Source organism: Sebastes fasciatus, chromosome 17, assembly GCF_043250625.1.
Source record: "Sebastes fasciatus isolate fSebFas1 chromosome 17, fSebFas1.pri, whole genome shotgun sequence".
Lineage (NCBI taxonomy): Eukaryota > Metazoa > Chordata > Actinopteri > Perciformes > Sebastidae > Sebastes > Sebastes fasciatus.
Genome location: NC_133811.1, coordinates 31,358,037 through 31,375,774, shown reverse-complemented (window position 1 = coordinate 31,375,774; position 17,738 = coordinate 31,358,037). Strand labels below are relative to the sequence as shown.

Here is a 17,738-nt window from a genome sequence, read left to right as displayed (position 1 = left end):
AAACACTTCATCTTTAGGCTCATCAGCAGCACGTTATCATCAGGATCAGGACCTGGAAAAGATTGTGAAAGAAACTGAGTTGTCCTCGCCCGTTTTGTTGGTTGCTGGTTATATGTTTTCCTAATATTACGACTTTTTTTCTTGTAAAGTTACGACTTTTTTTCTCATAAATTTATGACTTTATTCTTGAAATCTCAGATTTTTTGTTTTCCTCAATACTCCGTGGTATATTCGTGACCTCGTCAGTGGAAAGTTTCTGAAAGCTCAGAGATCACGAGTTGTGATGTGTTTGTAGACGTTGTCAGAAATGGCGGAGGCCTTGGAAGGACATTTTTCGGTGCATAATAAGCTAATATATTGTAATTTAAGTCGTTTATTATTTTTCTTCGTAATTTTATAACATGTCTGAGGAAAATGTTGATATTCCCAACAGCCTCATCTTTCTCCTCTGTCATTATGTCTTTACATTTACTACATTGTTACGCACTTTCTAGCTTGCTAAATTGTTAGCCTCTGTGGCTTCTAGACGTCTTCTAACTAGACTTGTATTTAACCAGATATGTTGGATCCTGATTCCTCCTGGTTATCAACATTCTGACATTCCCAACAAGGAAACACATTTGGTCGAGTTTAGGAAGAGAAACATTCATTTTAAATAAACATGATCAGTGTGAAGGACTGTTAATCTGAAAAGACATTTTGTGATCACAACTTTTGACACATAGATTTGCTGAACAGGAGCTCCGGATGAACCGCGTCAGACTTCCATATCATACCGTCTGTGCATTAAGAAACAGAAGCTTTACCACGGATACCTGCAGCCTGCCGCAGCTCCGTCTGCAGGTGAGTCGTTAATGATGCAGTACAGTAGTGCAGCATCACAGGCTGCATGATGTGAACAACATAATAATGATGTTATGCAAAGTCTCCTTCATTCTAACAGTGTAGAGATCTCTCCATCTCTCAGACGATATTATAAATAATCCACCGAGTTGATCAGTTGGGACGTCCTGCAGTTATTCTGTCTCCTTCAGGACCTTCATCTGCTCCTCAACGGTCTTCAGTTCCTGCTGCAGCGCCGACATCTGGACACACAGGACGGGTCACAATATCAATCACACATGGTTGTCTGGTAGTACGTTAGTTAGAACACAAGTAGTACGGAACTATAGTATAATGAAGACATAAATAATTATAATATACAAATAATAATTATATTAATAAATACAGTAAAACTAAGGAATACATCAACAAATTGAAATTCAAATGTTATTTCATAATTCTTAATTTCATAGTAACAATTTGATTGGAATTTATTTTATGGACATTTTGAAATAAAAATTGCTTTGATGAAATAAAAGTTCAATAAAACTGTGGAAATAACATTTCACAATAACGAGTATGTTATCACAAAGATGTATTTTTATTATTTACTATATTTAATTATATGGTTATTGTTTAGAAATGTCTACTGATTCTAAATAACCCACCTTAGTGTCCATCTGCTGCCTGACCGGAGCAGGAACCTTGGTCAGGTAGTCTGCAGACCGGACTCTGCAGAGCATCTTCTCCAGCTCTGGAACGAGCTTGTCTCTGCGCTGGGAGAGCTGCACCATCCGTCTGTCAGTTTTCATTCCACTCTGAGAGAGCAAACATCATACTGAATGTTAGACATCATCACCACCATGCAAACACACAGCAGCACACTGATGTGCACACATGTGGATGTGGATGATGAGGCTACATACTGTACATGGCATTCCAGTTCACATTTTGATTTTGAAATTTTGGTAGCAAATTGCAAAGTCAATGCCGAGTCAATTTATTATAATGCAATCAAATTATTACTTGGGAATACACAGAAAAGTATTTGTTAATTTTAAAGGTCCAGTGTGTAGGATTCGGCGATATCGAGCGGTGAGGTGAGGAGATTACAACCAACTGCGTGTTGGAGAGCTAAACGCGAATGTGCCTCTCTAGAGCGATCTGGAGCAGAGCCAGTACCTAGAGTGTGTGTGTACGTGGGAAGTGAGTGGTGAAGCAAGAGAGAGAGAGAGTGGCGGCGACGGGAGCGAATAACGTTATCGACTCCAGAGTCATCTTGTTCAAATAACTTGTTTTGTCAGGCAGTCATTTACCCTCAGATAGTTCATTACATTAGATTTCAATGACATCATATAAAGAAAAGCAGAAAATCCTCACAGTTCAGAAGTCGGAACCAGAAATAGTTTTTTTTGCTGAATAAATATCTGAACTCATCCATTAGTTGTGGGGACTGATATTACAATCAGCCCTGCAAATCCCACTTCAATCTGTGGGCCGGATATTGGCAAATAATATGTCATATTGGTGGCTGTGAGCTTCCATATTGTTGTGCTTGTGAGACAGGCTTCAGGGCTGCTGCAGGAGGAAGGTGATGGGTACCTGAATGGGAAGGTGTAGCTGACATGTGTGGTCCACCACGCCAACGAGGCCTCCTGCAGGAGGAGGAGAGGAGTGGACGGGGAGCAGGTGGTCCGCTCCATCAAGACAGGAGATATGGAGGCTGGAGATCCGGCTTAAAGTCCAAACAGCTGAGCCGAAGTGAAGGAGGACCTGGGCCTGGCTGGGTGAACACACCGCCCACACTGAAACACATCACCACATGCATTCATCAGTTTATGTCATGTATGAAAACACAACTGGATTTACATCCAGCAGTCCAGAGTTAGTTATCGACTGTTCGATGACTCACTGGCTGGTTTTTCTTTGGTCATGCCACACTCGGCTCGCAGCGAGCGGGCCACTCGGATCACTTCCTGCACCAGCAGGAAGTCTCTTTCCTCTTCAGGGAAATACCAGTGAGCCTGTCAGGATGGAGAACACGGAGAACAACACATCAGCTAAAACACACGGAAGGTTGAACATCCAGCCAAACATAACAAGTTCAGAGTAAAGAGTATCACGTATAGCAGAGAGAAGAAGCACAGTAATGTGTTTGTATATTTGATTTACACAAATTAATACTACACAAACATAACAAAAATAATATCTAGTGCAGGAAGCGGTAAAAACCCCGACTGGGCTTATCAGAAGACTCCACATAAATAGTGCTAAAGTTTCCTATGTTACATGTTACATACATGATATGGATTTATAACCCTGCAATTACCGCTTATCGACATAGGCGCCGCCACAGAGAACGAAACTTAAAAGTCGCATCATCAAGTCAGCGGTACGTGACTCAGTCTGCTGTCTTGGTGTTTAGAGGCCATCCATCTATAGGAATGAGTCCAGCTGTCAAACATCTCCATCTTGATGAACGGTGAGTGAGGAGAACTAGCAGGTACTTCAGATTTGGGGTACATTAATTTAAACTGTACTATTAACTATTAGGTGGTGGTACCAAACTGCTCTTATTTGAGCTGCATTGTGGGTAATGTAGGCACCGGGTTTTAACAAGGAAGAATGTTTGAAATGAATAAAGACGGTATCTAATGACATGGAGCTGGAGAGACCCACAGACCCACAGCTTCAGAGTTCTTTTCATTATTCTGATCCTTTGTTACTGCGTTATAGGAGATCAACGCGAAATACTCTTTTAAAGGGATTAAAACTAATATACATTTATATCAAAAGGTTTAATTAAAGCCAAATCAAAGCTAACAGTGTCTCTGTGGACTATCCAGAGGAACAGGGACCATTTCAGTCTTTTTTTTTTAAGCAAAACAAATAAAATTCCATCGATTTTATCGGAGAGGAAGAAAATATCTGAAGATCTGAACAAATAAAACCAAAAGCCTCTAGATTCCTCTAGAGGTTCTTCTGTCGGAGCCGTGTTAACCGAGGTTGAACCCAGTGTGGTGGAACCCAGTGTAAATGCTGTCATGGTGTGGATGTGGTGAAGGGTGGAGGACGGGTGTGGTGCTGGTGGTTGTAGTCCTACCAGCTGAGAGGAGCGGGGGTACGGCTGTAGACACAGAGCGGGCCGGGCAGCAGCTGCAGGTCTGAACGGCTGGAGTCTCTGCCACAGCTCCTCGGTGATGAAGGGCATGAAGGGGGAGAGCAGGGCCAGAGACGTGGACACACAGTGATAGAGGACGCTGCTGGCCACCTGCCTCGCTCTCACACTGTGCTCTGTGTCAGTCTGGACCACTGCCGCCCCCCCGTCCTGCTGGACCAGCACCGGCTTCACGTACTCCTACAGCACACACATACACACACACACACACACACACACACACACACACACTGGTTACACACTGGTTACACACCACTATCAGCTCAACTCTTTGGGTTCATCAATCATTGAGAGCCTGTGACTGAGCCTCCCTGTCGCCATGGTTACAGCAGGTTCCTGCGTAGACCGAGCAGTCGGTAGTTTACTGACGGTACAAAGTGACATCAAAGTGTACCCATAATGCATTGTGAAAGTTCTGCTCCTCACCATGTAGACGTCACACAGGCTGTGGAGCCAGAAGGAGTGCAGGGCGGATGTGACCGTGTGCAGCTCGTAGGCCTCGAAGGCCCGCTCACACTGGACCACGGTGCTGTAGAGCCGGGAGCAGATCCAGCGCTCCATGCTGCCGACAGCAGCCGTCTGAAAGATGGGAAAAGGCAAGAATCATTTATTTATATAGTATACTCCAGAAGGATCCTGTCTGGTGAAGCTAACCTCCAGCTGGGCTTCCTTCATCGTGCCCCTGTAGATCTGTTGTATTAATGTAAAGACCGGCAACAACAGTATAACTATATACATCAAAATAAGAATAAAGACGTAGTCCAACCGGCGGTTCCTTTGCCGTACCTCTTCCAGTGTTCCCACCGGTGTGGTGTTGTCTCCCAGCACTCCCAGTGTGAATCTCAGCGTCTGCCACATCTTATTACAGAAGTGTCTGCAGCTCAGGACCTGAGAGATGGACAGACTGATGTCTTCTCCTGATGGAGACGCAGAAAAAGAAAGAGTGTGAAGGTGAAGCGACATTAAGGTGAGTAGTTGTGCTCCACTAGAGGAACCGTCCAGAGTCCCAGTGTCGGTCGTTTCATCGGTCGGTCTGTGTGTTCGTCCAGGGTCAGTGTATCTTTGGTCTTTCGATTTTCCCCTTTCACAAACGGATATTAAAATACAAAAAATAAGTGGTTATTTGATTTTCATTTTAAAATACAAAAATTGAAATTGAAATACAAAGTGTTTTTCTTTATCAAAAAGGAATGAACTAAACCTAAAAAATGGGTTGATTTTCATTTTTTATCTCTTAAAATAAAAAATTAAATCAATATTCAATTCAATTCAATTCAATTTATTTTTATATAGCGTCAAATCACAACAGAAGTTATCTCAAGACGCTAGAAGACAGAAACAAAAAAACACCCGTTTTTCATAATCTGCAACGGGAAATTGCGTAAGAGCGCGTATGACGACGGTGCTGCTGTGTAACTGAAGGTGATGGACGTGCATCAGTATGTCGTTTTTTGAAACAATAAAAGAGTGTTTCTCAGGGAAGAAGACATGACAAACTAACTTTGGTAAAGTGTGAGAGATTCCTACTTCCTGGATCAATAACTCATCACAGAAACATTTTTAACTAACCGTAGTGAGGTACACAACGAACTTGATCTTTTGTTTTTAGAAATAGAAAATGAAAATCAACCCGTTTTTTAAGTTTAGTTCATCCCTTTTTGACCCTGATAAAGAAAAGCGCCTTGTATTTCATTTATTTAATTTTTGTATTTTAAAATGAAAATCAAATAATCACTAATTCTTTGTATTTTAATATCCGTTTGTGAAAGGAAAATGGAATGACTAAAAGATACACTGACCGTCCAGTCCTCTGGTCCGTAGTAGGAACGTCTAAGGACTAATGCAAAAACAAAACTTAGAGAAATAAACACCCTTATAAACCCTTTAAGACGTACAAGCTCACTCTAATGTCTGCTGTTCACCTCGCCATCGTCATGATTAAAAATGAAATAGTGCCACCATGAACATCCTGTCTGAGTATTATAAACCATTGTACATTATTTTGGTATCGGATAAGCCTTCACGTGTATTCATCTGTTACTCCAACTGGACTTCCTTCCATTGTCTTTCCTGTGTTGTTGTTTGAACAACTAAAAATACTACTAGACTTCAGACTACAGATGCATTTCAGTCGGTACCAATAAAGTATTGAGGCTTCATACCCAGCTCTACTTTACAGGTACATCAGACATGCTGAACACATTCAGTTCATCAGGTCATCAGTGCATCGTTCCAGGAGCAGGAGAGAGGACTAACCAGAGAGACGTGTCACTTAGGAGCAACACCTTTCAACTACATGTCTTCATCGCAGAGTGAGACGCAGAGCAGATCAGCTGGTCAACTGGAACGTGATCTGTGTCTCTTGTCCTGTCTCTGCTGTCCCTCACAACTCCTCCTCTTGTTTCACATCACACAGCTTTCCACATTCATTCACTCTGACGGTCGGTCTTCCTCCGTCAGATAAAGTGAGCGGAGATGAGAGTCACTCACCCTGAATCTTGTGAGAGCAAAGGGCCAGCCTCAGAGCATCGGTCCCACACTGAGGGATCCCTCTGGGGAAGTCTTTCCTCTGTGGGAGGAAGCAGACGGACCTGACAGATAAGAGAGAGTCTGCTCAGTCAGCCAGACAGAAACAGATAGCAGAGCGAGGGGAGCTGACCTGAGCTTCCATGGCAACCAGCCGCTCCCTGGGGTCCAGGTTTCCCTCCTTCACTTTCTCCTGAAGTCTCTGGGAGGACACAAACAACAACATGTCTTTAGAGGGAACGAGGACAGACTGCTGTCTCAGCGGGCTGCTTCCTACTCACACTACATCCGCTGAACTGTCACACCACAACACACAAACCCCCAGAGAATCTATGATGCCTTCACCTTTCATGAACTCCCACTGAGTAGGAAGTCATTCATCATTTATTGTGTTTTTAAGCAAATCACAGCATCTCGTCTTTTTATTGGTTTCCTTGCAGACAGTTCAACAAGTAGAAAAAGAAACTGACAACATTAAAGGGACTGTTTGTAAGAATCAGAATGTCTTGTTAACAGCGACACCTGTGGCCGTTAAGTCAACTAAAGTCAGCATCCTGTTGCTCGCGCTCTTGCTTGTGCACGCGATAACTGAATGTGAGCGAGCATCTGTCAACACAGTGAGGAGACACACGTCAGCTAAAAGCACAACATCACTCTATATTTCAGCTGCTTGGCAGTAATGTTAGCTGACCAGACCAAGGTCTCTCCATGAATCAATGCTGATCCTAGTGTTGGCTTTTCCCGCCTCAGCCTCCCGACCGCGGCCGGAGGGAACGGGGGAGACGATAACGTTTCTCTCTGCGGAGCTCCGTCACTTCACAAGACACGGGAAACCTCTGTTGGTCTGGAGGAGCTGCAGCAGTTATTTCTGCACAAAGGTCCACTGAACATTCACTAGATATTCACTAGACCGAGCCCACGTCTACTTACCTCCAGAGAGACTCCGTGTATAACATCCAACGGGTCGATGACGTTTCCCAGAGATTTACTCATCTTCCTGCCGTGTTTATCTCTCACCAGAGAGTGAAGGAGAACCTGAAAGGTGTGATGGGAACAGGAGAGGGAGAGAGAGGAACAGCAGGATGGGCTGGTTACTAATTACTGTAATTAATAGTGTTTGTATAACTACTGTTGGGGGGGTTTCTCATTACTCATATAGTACCTGTTTGAAGGGCAGCTGTCCAGTCAGCTCTGTGCCCAGCATCACCATCCTCGCCACCCAGAAGAAGATGAGGTCACTGCCCGTCTCCAGGATGGAGTTGGGGTAGAAGCGCTGAAGGTCGGCGGTCTGTGGGGGGGGGTGAATGTGTAATTACAATAACAAAGGGATCGGGCTGTTTATGGACCGCTATGCTCTGCTGGAGGAAGTACGATACCTGCTCAGGCCAGCCAAGCATGGCGAAGGGAAACAGCCCCGAAGAGAACCACGTATCCAGAACGTCAGGGTCTGACGGGGAGGAAGCAGAATAAAGAAACACGTCTATATTTACAAACCTTTCAACGAGCTGTTTGTATTTAAATCTACAGTATTTCATAAAGTTGGTTTTGCCTCCATTGATTTGAAAACGGAGTCAGTGAAGGGGTTAATGTAAGAGGTGAGTCACCCTGAGTCAACGTGACGTCTTCTGGCTTCACTCCGTATTTGACAGCAGCTCTTTGTCGGGCCTCGTCCTCGCTCCGTCCCCAAACCCACCGCTCCTAAACACACACAACACACAGGAAGTCACACCACAGTCTAGGACACACACTCACACTGATAGACCACCTGATGAGGCCAGTTAACCCAGTTAACCCAGTTAACCCAACCAGTCATCCATTTCTATACACATGTTTCTATTCAGGGCTGCATTAGAGGACGGGGCCTGAACATTACACAGTAGTGTTGTTCTTAAATCACATCCACAAAGCCGACCTCTTGTCTGTCGGTAGAATCAGGGAGCTCCACTTGGTAAGCCGGGATCTGATGACCCCACCAGAGCTGCCTGGAGATGCACCAATCACTGCGAGGCACACAAGAGGAACAATAGAGCTCATTCATCAGCAGACTGCTGTTGTTTCAGTAACAATGACACACACACACCGCCGTTGTTCCTCTTCACACCACCGTTACGAGAACTTGAATTCTGTCCAGGTCAAAGGTCAGAGGAGATCTACCTGATGTTGGACAGCCAGTTCCTCCACGTCTTGGTGTAGTAGGGAGGCATGATCTCCAGCTGTCCGTCCTCCACAGCCTGACGGGGACAGAAACAGTCACATCTGAGTGTTACAGAGATGAAGTCAAGGATTCTGTACTAGATTTACATGATGGAGCCTGACGTCTCAGCGTCGCCACCAACTCACCTGGATAGCTTTTTTAGCCATTTCATCACAGCTAACGAACCACTGCTTCTTCAGAAGAGGCTCAATGACGTCTCCTGAGCGGCTGAGACGAGGAGGAAGGAGGGAAGGAAGGAAGGAAGACACGGAGAAGAGAGGAACCACAAACATGAGAACATTACAACGTTACAGTGCAGCCTCTGTTGACTTGTTTGTGAGTCAGAGTGAGTCTGGTGTGTGTGTGTGTGTGTGTGTGTGTGTGTGTGTGTGTGTGTGTGTGTGTGTGTGTGTGCTCCTCTACCTGCAGACGGGTAGAGTCATGGCGTGACTCTTCTTTCCTCTGAACAGCTTCTTCTCCACCAGGGCGTCCACCACCAGCTGTCTGGCATCAAACCTCTTCACTCCCTGAGAGGAGACGCAAAATCCATCAAAGCTGCTTTCTCTATCACTGAACACACGTCCAACAGCGTTCTACAAGACACGTCCACACGTCCAACAGCGTTCTACAAGACACGTCCAACAGTGTTCTACAAGACACGTCCACACGTCCAACAGCGTTCTACAAGACACGTCCAACAGTGTTCTACAAGACACGTCCAACAGTGTTCTACAAGACACGTCCACACGTCCAACAGTGTTCTACAAGACACGTCCAACAGTGTTCTACAAGACACGTCCAACAGTGTTCTACAAGACACGTCCACACGTCCAACAGCGTTCTACAAGACACGTCCAACAGTGTTCTACAAGACACGTCCAACAGTGTTCTACAAGACACGTCCACACGTCCAACAGCGTTCTACAAGACACGTCCAACAGTGTTCTACAAGACACGTCCACACGTCCAACAGTGTTCTACAAGACACGTCCAACAGTGTTCTACAAGACACGTCCAACAGTGTTCTACAAGACACGTCCAACAGTGTTCTACAAGACACGTCCACACGTCCAACAGTGTTCTACAAGACACGTCCAACAGTGTTCTACAAGACACGTCCACACGTCCAACAGTGTTCTACAAGACACGTCCACACGTCCAACAGCGTTCTACAAGACACGTCCAACAGTGTTCTACAAGACACGTCCAACAGTGTTCTACAAGACACGTCCAACAGTGTTCTACAAGACACGTCCAACAGTGTTCTACAAGACACGTCCACACGTCCAACAGTGTTCTACAAGACACGTCCAACAGTGTTCTACAAGACACGTCCACACGTCCAACAGTGTTCTACAAGACACGTCCAACAGTGTTCTACAAGACACGTCCACACGTCCAACAGTGTTCTACAAGACACGTCCACACGTCCAACAGCGTTCTACAAGACACGTCCAACAGTGTTCTACAAGACACGTCCAACAGTGTTCTACAAGACACGTCCAACAGTGTTCTACAAGACACGTCCAACAGTGTTCTACAAGACACGTCCACACGTCCAACAGTGTTCTACAAGACACGTCCAACAGTGTTCTACAAGACACGTCCAACAGTGTTCTACAAGACACGTCCAACAGTGTTCTACAAGACACGTCCAACAGTGTTCTACAAGACACGTCCAACAGTGTTCTACAAGACACGTCCAACAGTGTTCTACAAGACACGTCCACACGTCCAACAGTGTTCTACAAGACACGTCCACACGTCCAACAGTGTTCTACAAGACACACAGATCACATCTCACAGTATAACAGATAACACCCACCTGCAGCCACTGTCCGCAGAGCGGCGTCATGGTCCCGTCTCCTCCGATCACAGTAAGGCGTGGCAGCGAGTGTCTCTGTGACAGCAGGAAGTCGGTACGGTCATGAGCGGGGGTCACCTTCACCGCACCTGCAGGAAGTGAGGAACACGAGCAGCTCAGATAACGTGACGTCAGCAGCAAGTCCCGGCTACGAGACCGTGTCAGACACTAGTGATGCTCTCACCGGTTCCCAGCTCCATGTCCACCATGGAGTCAGTGATGATGGGCAGCAGTCTGTCGGTGAACGGGTGTCTGCACTGCTTCCCATGAACGGCCTGGAACAAAGAGAGCACGGCTGTCTTAACAAACGTCACGTTGTATTTATCAGTATTCATACTCCCTAACCAGGTGTGTACATCTGTCTACATATCAGTGATACCCCCCTATCACCCTGACTAAAACTCCATCAACAGCTGGTACTAGCCTGATAGCGAGGATCGTCAGGGTGAACCACTACAGCCACGTCTCCCAGCATCGTCTCAGGACGGGTGGTGGACACCGCCACCTCTCCATCTAAAACACAGGGAACCAAAGTACGGTTAAGCCATCAGACAGAACAAGAACAACAGGTATCAGATCTCCAGACACAGATCTCCCGATGCTCACCGTGACCTTCCAACGGGTACGCGAAGGTCAGCATCGTTCCAAACTCCACCTCCTTCTCATAACCAGGAACAGACAGCATGGTCCGCCCACACAGCTCCTTCGAGTCGACCTGACGGCAAAACCACAAGTTAACATCCGTACATATACCTTTCTCTTATATTCACTTCACTTCAGATCCGTCTTATTTTAAATCCTTTATTTAACGGACTATCTTTAGAAATTGCTGAAACTATTTTACGATAACTGTAAAAGTATTAGAGTAAGTCCTGATCACTGAGCACCGACACTACTGTAAACTAAAAACCTAAAAAAATTGATTTAGTCTGGCTTGTATGTTTTATAGTTTTATAATTTTAGGTTTTTTATTGTTTATACTTATTTTATTTATCATCATCATTATAGTGTTTATTTTACTCTATTTTATTTTATTAAAATTGTATTGCTGATCATTATTATCTCTTTTATTAAAACTTTATTTTTCAAATACAATCTGCTTATTAAGTGTAGTTTTTTAATTTGTATTTATTTATTTATTATTGTTATTTGTATTTTATTTATCTTTTATTATCTTAAACACACATCTCTTATTGCTTTCTTATTCAGTGAACTTTTATCTTGGTTGTTTTGGTGCATTAGTCTCTAAATCCATCCTGAACAATCGTCTGTCAGCACTTTGAATTACATTTGACTTGTTTGAAAGGTGCTATACAAATAAAGTTTGATTGATTGATTGAATATCTGGGTCAGATATCGGTGACGATGAGGCCGATCTTTTCAACTCAGTTTTATGTTTATATACTATATACATCATATGCTGTAATTTTAATTCCTGTTTTAAGTTTTGACCGGTTTGTTGCTGCATTAAAAGAGTTTACACTAGAACTGTAATTCCTGTTAATTCTGAAGGTCTCTTACAAAGTTGCTGCTGTTTTACAATCCTCCATCCCAATAATAAACAATTTAATAAAGTAATATCTACGTATTTATCTGTAACATTTTGTTTTACAAAGTTAGTAAAGTAATGTTTGAGTCCAGCCTGATGTTTCCGTACACATGACAGAATGATCCCAGTCACTTCCACTCAGTGAGGCAAACAGCTGATTAATTAAACACTGGTGTCGGATCGGTACTCGGTATCGGCCGATCGGTGCATCCCTACTAGAACAACGAGCACGCGGTAGCTGGCAGAGGAAGATCCTCACTCAATTTTACATCCCATACTGTACATGTGGTATCCTTTATTTTGTCCACCCGTTGTGTTGACTGTGCTTCACCTCGATGTCGGAGATGGCCGACTCCAGAGCACAGCTCCAGTTGACCAGAGCCTCCGACCGATAGATGAGACCAGAGTCACACAGCCTGACGAAGGCCTCCGTCACGGCCCTGCTGAACCCCTGAAACACAGACAGACTCCTTACAGACCATAATATACAGTTTATATTCAATATAAATAATGAACTTATAATAGAAAGGACACATCGTTAACCCCGTGATAACCGTCTCCTGTCCTGAGATGACTTCACCTTTTAATAAGGCATGTGTCACTCACTATAATACTAATTAGAATTAAATGGTGTTAAAAGTAATGCAGCATATTATTGTCAATCTAAGCGTCAGAAAAACAATGAAAGTACTATACTGTATATAATATAGTTGTTGTTGGACTGGAGCTCGTCATCTTCACATACAGTATAAATACGTTAATAATCAAACAGGACTCTGCTGATACACTGATGGTGAGTCTGTTATGTACAAAATGGGACCTGTCTTATTACAGTATTTGAATTTTAGGACATTAAAGCCGCAGTAGGCAGAAAGCTTTTGGCATCATTTCGGCAAAAATCCCATAATAACCTTTCATCATATTGTAATTCAGGTGTTCTGAGAGAAAACTAGACTTCTGCTCCTCCTCATGGAGACGTAACCACTTAAAAGATGGGTGACGTTACGTTGTTTCGTTACATTGTTTCGTTACGTTGTTGCGTTACGTTGTTGCGTTACGTTGTTGCGTTACGTTGTTGCGTTACGTTGTTGCGTTACGTTGTTGCGTTACGTTGTTGCGTTACGTTGTTTCGTTACGTTGTTGCGTTACGTTGTTGCGTTACGTTGTTGCGTTACGTTGTTGCGTTACGTTGTTGCGTTACGTTGTTTCGTTACGTTGTTTCGTTACGTTGTTGCGTTACGTTGTTGCGTTACGTTGTTGCGTTACGTTGTTGCGTTACGTTGTTGCGTTACGTTGTTGCGTTACCTTGCTGCGTTACCTTGCTGCGTTACGTTGTTGCGTTACGTTGTTGCGTTACCTTGCTGCGTTACCTTGCTGCGTTACGTTGTTACGTTACGTTGTTGCGTTACCTTGCTGCGTTACCTTGCTGCGTTACGTTGTTACGTTACGTTGTTACGTTACCTCCTCCTCATGGCATGTAAAATGAGAAAGTGTGCTCCGGCTGGTGGGCGGTGTTTGGTATTTCCTCAACAGATCTCAACACGGCTGCCGGCGGCGTCACAAACTTTGTCATGTTACAGCTAAAGCGTGCACTACAAGATGTTTCTGAGAACATGTGAGGAGAGAAATAGGCATTAATGTAACAGAATATTGATTCATATTTGATCAGCGCTGCCTAGTTTGACCTTTTGGTCGGAGTTCAGAGTGATTGACAGCCGGCTCTCAGAGACGGCAGCTGGACAGCAGACCTCAGATCAGCTCTTACTGCTTGTTTTCCTCCGGTCTGTGAAAATTTGCAGATGCCGTTAGGAGCACCGGAGGACACCGAGGAACATGATTTTTTTTCAGATTACCTGTCTCATGCACTACTGTCAGGATATAGTGACCGTCTTATAAAAATAACTTCATCATATTTGCTCCACTGCAGCTTTAAGTATTAATTTCATTTAGTTGGTATAAATAACAAATATTTTTGATCCATTATCTCAGAACATATGACCCCTGGGAGGGGGGGGGGGCACCATATTTCAAACTCCATCAGATAATGTGCAACAATCACATTCAGTTTCTACACATCCACTCCACCTCTCCCTGGTGGTCTAATCAGTGAGTAGGAGTGAGAAGCTCTTACTGGATCCATCGTGAAACAGGCTCTGCTCCAGTCCAGAGAGGCTCCGAGGCTCCTCAGCTGCTCGTAGATCTCCTCTCCTGTCCTGGAGACACACAGATCAGTGAAGACAACGTCGGGTCGACCAAACAGCGGATGACAAGTCATGAATGTGACCGTGAAGGAGACTCACTCGTTCTTCCATTTCCACACCTCCCGTAGGAACTGTTGCCTGGTGAAGTCCTGTCTGCGCTTCCCTTCGTCCCTCAGCAGCCTCCTCTCCACCACCGTCTAACACACACACACAACACACAACACACACACACACACACACACACACACACACACACACACACACACACACACACACACACACACACACACACACACACACACACACACACACACACACACACACACACACACACACACACACACACACACACACACACACACAGTTACCTGACAATGAAGTTGCTTCTCAAAGACCTGTCTGTGTAAATCTAGATGAAGATTTACCGCCTGGTAATCAATGTGAGCCGATCCTTTAAATCCCTAACTGTGATGGAGGAGGAAGAGGAGAAGTTGTCATACCTGTGTTGCGATACCTGCATGGTCACAGCCGGGGACCCACAGGACTCTGTAGCCCTGCATCCGTCTCCTGATGGGGACAAACTGATATTACTGCTCCGTCAGCAGATAAACCTTCACACAACACGCTCTGTATGTCGATGTGTTGTTGTCAGTTACCATCGAACCAGAGCGTCCTCCACGGCGACGGTCAGAGCGTGGCCCAGGTGCAGAGTCCCGGTCACGTTGGGTGGAGGGATACACAGAGAGAAGGTCCGATCCACGGCGGGAGACAACCTCTCCTGATGGACATGACCACATGACTCACATTAGTCCTCGAGCCTCTGAGGCGGCGTGCCAACTACCCGCTACACCGTATTACAATAACTGCTGGAAAGAAGCCATCATTAATGTGACCAGCAGGCCTGAGACTCCCACTCATCTGAAGAAACAAGAGTTTCACTTCATCCATGTGAGAAACATGCGCTTTATGTTCCTGAATAATATTTCAATAACATTTTATTTGCCTCTTTTTATTATTAACTGTCGTTGTATTGTTACCTTTTCCTAAAATCACAATTCATTTGTATGGCAGTGGGGGGGGGGACTTTTTCAGTTTGACACAAAGAGTTTGGGACGCTAGAAAGCGAATGTGTTTCAAACTAAAGTGTGCGACAGTGTCATCGTTTTTCTATCGGATATGGGATCCATGGATTACTTATATAGAATCTACTTAACCTAACCTTTCTATGGTACTTACTTAATTACTACTACTAATTACTTAATACTTAATTACTAATTATTATTTTCTATTTGCTGTTTTTTTTACATTTAATTAATTCATTAATTTAAGGTTTCTATTTAACTACCATGAATTATATTATTTTAGTACTTATTACCTTTAATTTTAACTAATTAATTAAATTATTTTTTAAATTATTTTTTCTGTAACTTTACCTCTCGGGGGGGGGGGGTAATGTTGAATAACTTGCTATCTGAGGGGCATTACTTTAGCTTTGTGACAACAGCATTATTTAGATCTAGATCCTCACATGTTGCTCTGGACGGAAGAATCCCTCTTTCTCCCACCACTGGTACCAGCTGGACTCCACATACTCTGGACTGTACGAGGACGGGAACGGCGAGCTGGTGTCTGCAAAGAAGAACACACTTTTATGAAGCAGGTAGACCGGCAGCGGGTAGACCGGCAGCGGGTAGACCGGCAGCGGGTAGACCAGCAGCAGGTAGACCAGCTGGTGCTGGAGAAGTCCCAGAGCAGTGACAGGAAGTCAGTCACCTTTCTTGGTCCCGGGAGGTGTTGGAGCGGTGTACTCAATCTTCTGCCTCTCACTCCACTCCACTGCTTTCTGTTCAGCAGTCTGGAAACAAACACAAGTAAGACTTGAGTCATCTAGACCGTTCACTCCGTATGAACTACTGCTTTAAAGGTGCCGTGTGTACGAAACAGCAGCAATATGAATATACTGTTTGCATGAAACCAAAACTTTGGCGTCATAATATTATAAGTTACGACTTTATTCTCGTAATATTCTGACTTTATTGTGTAAGTCTCAGATGTTGTTGTCCCTCAATGTGGCCCTAATACTCCGTAGTACATTGTCTCTTTGGCCCTCACTGCATTAGACTGATATACTATATACTGAGACTATAAACTGCGTTACCTTCATCACAATGATCACATGATTTGCGGCTCCAGACAGATTTTTTTTGTTGCCTAAAATGTCTCTTCTGATAGTAAAGGTTGCTGACCCCTGGACCAAACTTTATGGAACTGACAGTAAATTGCTTGAGCGCCTGCAGTACTAACCCAACATTACCTTTAGATGATCAGCTCATTAATGAATGCAGCGTTACACAAACCTACCTGACCTTTCACTACCTCAAATGTCAGCACAGAATGGTGAAACTTCAAATCACCTTCAGTATATTGTTTTCTCTGTATAATGACTGTTTGTTTGATACAGATGTTTTCATACTTTAGACTCTGGATGTTTGTGTTTACAGCTGTTGTCTTGTCTTGGTGCTTCTCTCCTACTTACACCGTGTTGACCTGACAGGATGGCCTCTTCACGCTGTCGTCTCCGCCTCAGCTTCTCTGCCTGGGGCCGTGAAGAGGAAGAGGAGGAAGAGGAGGAAGAGGAGGAAGAGGAGGATGAGGAGGATGAGGATGAAGGAGGTTTTGAAGAGAAGGCGGCTGCTCGTCTCTCTGCCAGCCTCAGACTGAGGAGGTGAGCTGTCCTCCACATCCTCAGATAACACCCTGCACACAGAAACAAACACACAGAACCAGTCATTAGACAGATAGTAACTGAGTTAGTAACTGAGCTGAGCGTGATGTAGTGTATCTGTGATGACAGCTCATATGTAAAGGTTAAGTGACTCACTGTGGTTCAACAGGATGAACAGCTCCGACCTCTCAGCCTCTCGTGAGCTCAATGAAGTGCATTCATATGATGTTAAAGCTCACATCAGAGTGTGACCTGCTGGGGTAACAGTGACGTCACATTAACTCATTATTAGTTATATATAGTTATAGTTTCTCTGTTATTCTCTGCATTAGGAGGAAGTCTGTTGACGGACTGTTAAACATCACGGACAACCGGAAATAACATGCTGTGTCCGTCTGGAAATATCTTCCCCACAACAACAACCACCGTCCGCTGACGTCACGAAGAAGAACCCAAGCATCCGGCCGACCTTTCAAAATAAAACAAAATAATGTTAATAAAAAAATGCCATATTAATGTCTTAACCGCTGTTTAGTTACACACATAGTATTATGAGATAACACAGTGGTTTGGAGTGATCGTGTTCGTTTGCGCGACACTATTATTTAATTAAGGTTATCTGATGATGTGAAAACATTCAACTTCCGGTTAGTGTGACAACAACATCACAGCTGACTGT

At 44.2% G+C, this 17,738-nt stretch overlaps 1 protein-coding gene across 1 annotated transcript; it reads right to left on the bottom strand.

The window, feature by feature from the left end:
- Positions 1–629: 629 nt before the first annotated feature.
- On the bottom strand, positions 630–17,465 carry vars2 (valyl-tRNA synthetase 2, mitochondrial). The gene is made up of 31 exons (XM_074614289.1): positions 17,216–17,465; positions 16,994–17,091; positions 16,871–16,957; positions 16,108–16,189; positions 15,863–15,963; positions 14,991–15,112; positions 14,835–14,901; positions 14,434–14,531; positions 14,265–14,346; positions 12,465–12,584; positions 11,191–11,299; positions 11,009–11,097; positions 10,769–10,859; positions 10,546–10,673; positions 9,144–9,247; positions 8,867–8,948; positions 8,681–8,757; positions 8,439–8,526; positions 8,131–8,224; positions 7,903–7,973; positions 7,689–7,814; positions 7,457–7,561; positions 6,660–6,728; positions 6,491–6,569; positions 4,787–4,917; positions 4,427–4,579; positions 3,926–4,180; positions 2,735–2,846; positions 2,425–2,627; positions 1,491–1,640; positions 630–1,085 (listed from the first exon to the last, which is right to left on the bottom strand). The coding sequence occupies exons 2-31, from the start codon at positions 17,075–17,077 to the stop codon at positions 1,017–1,019; spliced, it is 3,228 nt and encodes a 1,075-aa protein (XP_074470390.1). The 5' UTR covers positions 17,078–17,091; positions 17,216–17,465; the 3' UTR covers positions 630–1,016.
- Positions 17,466–17,738: the final 273 nt, after the last annotated feature.